The 1,869-nt window shown below is 38.5% G+C and overlaps 1 protein-coding gene across 1 annotated transcript in view; it reads right to left on the bottom strand.

The window, feature by feature from the left end:
* Positions 1 to 669: 669 nt before the first annotated feature.
* The window catches only part of LOC132979559 (tripartite motif-containing protein 16-like), a 2,655-nt gene continuing 1,455 nt past the window's right edge, over positions 670 to 1,869 (bottom strand). Inside the window, exon 1 of the mRNA XM_061045466.1 lies at positions 670 to 1,869. This exon is cut by the window's right edge and continues 1,455 nt beyond it. Coding sequence (XP_060901449.1) covers positions 1,384 to 1,869 — 486 coding nt within the window. The 3' untranslated portion in view covers positions 670 to 1,383.

Genomic DNA, 1,869 nt, shown 5'->3' with positions numbered 1-1,869 from the left:
TTTCACTCTCTTCTGCACAAACTGAGTTCAGGTGCTTAAGTGGATCTTTACATCCCTGGTTAGCAGGATGAAGGCGCCCTCTTGTGGTGATTTTTACTCTCTGCAGGAAGCATCTGTATTATTATCCTCCCTTAATATCAATCACACCGCTCAATGTAAATACTGTTACAACTCTTCCTCAAGTAAATTAACCCATCTGTTACATATATATATTTTATTATAAGTTATCTCAGCATGTTTGCTCGACCCAACACTGCACTATTCTCTCATCGAGCCTTGTACGTGTTAGTCTTTGCTTACATTGTGTTTATTGTTGTAAATTAATGTTGTACTTTTTGTGCATAGAGAGTATCGTTTTAACGAAGTCAAATTCCTTGTGTGTGAAAGCATACGCGGCCAATAAAGCTGATTCTGATTCTTCTGATGCTGCATTCAGGACACATTGGAAATATAGGAAAGAAAAGTCTGTCAAAATGTTTTTAGACGTCAAAATGTTAAAGAAAACTCTGCTCATTCCTCAAAAGCAAATCTTTTTTAGTGAGGAGAGCTGAAAGAACAGAGTGAGTGACAGACGCTCTTCAGCTCTAAACACCAACACATGAACAAAGTGACTGAGTTTGACTCTCCATCAGCTTCTTACGACACCCTGCAATGAAGACGAGAAGAAAACATTTTGTTCATGTGTTTATTCAGGAAGTCAAACTTCAGTTTGTTCAAACATCAAATCAGTAAAGTGTGTTCAATGTCTCTTGTTCAATCATTTCATAAACACATTCACTTCATCCACACAATCAGTTTGTTTGATCAGAATCTCTCACTCAAAAGAAAACGATGATTTATCTCCTTATTGATTTAATCAGGAGGATTACAGTTTTAAAATACCTCAGAGGACATTTTTTACTTTGAATATGAACAACAACATTTATTCTGACTAACTCATTTCTTTAAGTGTGATTTTATAGATTTTCTACAAATGTACAAAATGGTGAGAAGAGAAAATCAACATTAAAGAAAAGTTTGCTGCTCTCTCTCTTCAGACTCCTGAATCAGAACAGAAACAACAGAAAATATAAATGTATGAAAACAAATAATCAAACATGGAGAGTGGAGAGAAGTTGATATTTATCACTCAGAAATGTGAGTTCAGGTGAACAAAAGTCATCCTGAGCAGTGAAAGAGTCCACGGCTAAACAGACACAGGAAGGAGTGTCACTTAAAGACACTCAAACATTTACAGAACAGACGAGAAGAGGTCAAAGTACCGCCCATAAAGTTTGATTGACAGGTGACGACGATCAGATCTCAGCAACGAGCGTGGATAAAAATCAAGTTGAAGATTTAAAACACAGCAAGTTAAACATCTGTCTCATTAATGACTTCTGTCTATTTCAGTTTACACAACTCAGCAGAGGCTCCAGGAGAATTAAACCAATCAAACCAGAGTCCAGCATGTAGAGGCTGAGTGAATGTGGTCTGGACTCTGTGGAGGAGAGTCATGGTTTCAGAGATGTTGTAGAAGGACAAAATACCTGCTCTGTGATCCAGGTACACTCCTACTCTGGAGGACAGAGGACCTGAGACAGGAGTGCTGACATTGTTGTAACAAAAGTTATAACTGTTGTTGTAACAATCTAACGCCCAAGATTTGTCATTACGTCCAAACACACATTCATCTGAGCTCCCTGCTCTGCTGATATTCTTGTATGTGACTGCTACAGAAACTCCTTTCCCCCCCCACTTCACCTCCCAGTAACAACGTCCAGTCAGATTCTCTTTACTCAGGACCTGCAACCAATTAGTGAATCTGTCTGGGTGACTAAAATAAGGATTGGTCTCTCTCGTGCGTGTTACTTTTCTGTTCCCATCAGA

Source organism: Labrus mixtus, chromosome 8 (genome assembly GCF_963584025.1).
Source record: "Labrus mixtus chromosome 8, fLabMix1.1, whole genome shotgun sequence".
NCBI classification, from domain to species: domain Eukaryota; kingdom Metazoa; phylum Chordata; class Actinopteri; order Labriformes; family Labridae; genus Labrus; species Labrus mixtus.
The sequence above is the reverse complement of the archived record's forward strand: the minus strand, read 5'-3'. Positions and strand labels throughout refer to the sequence as shown.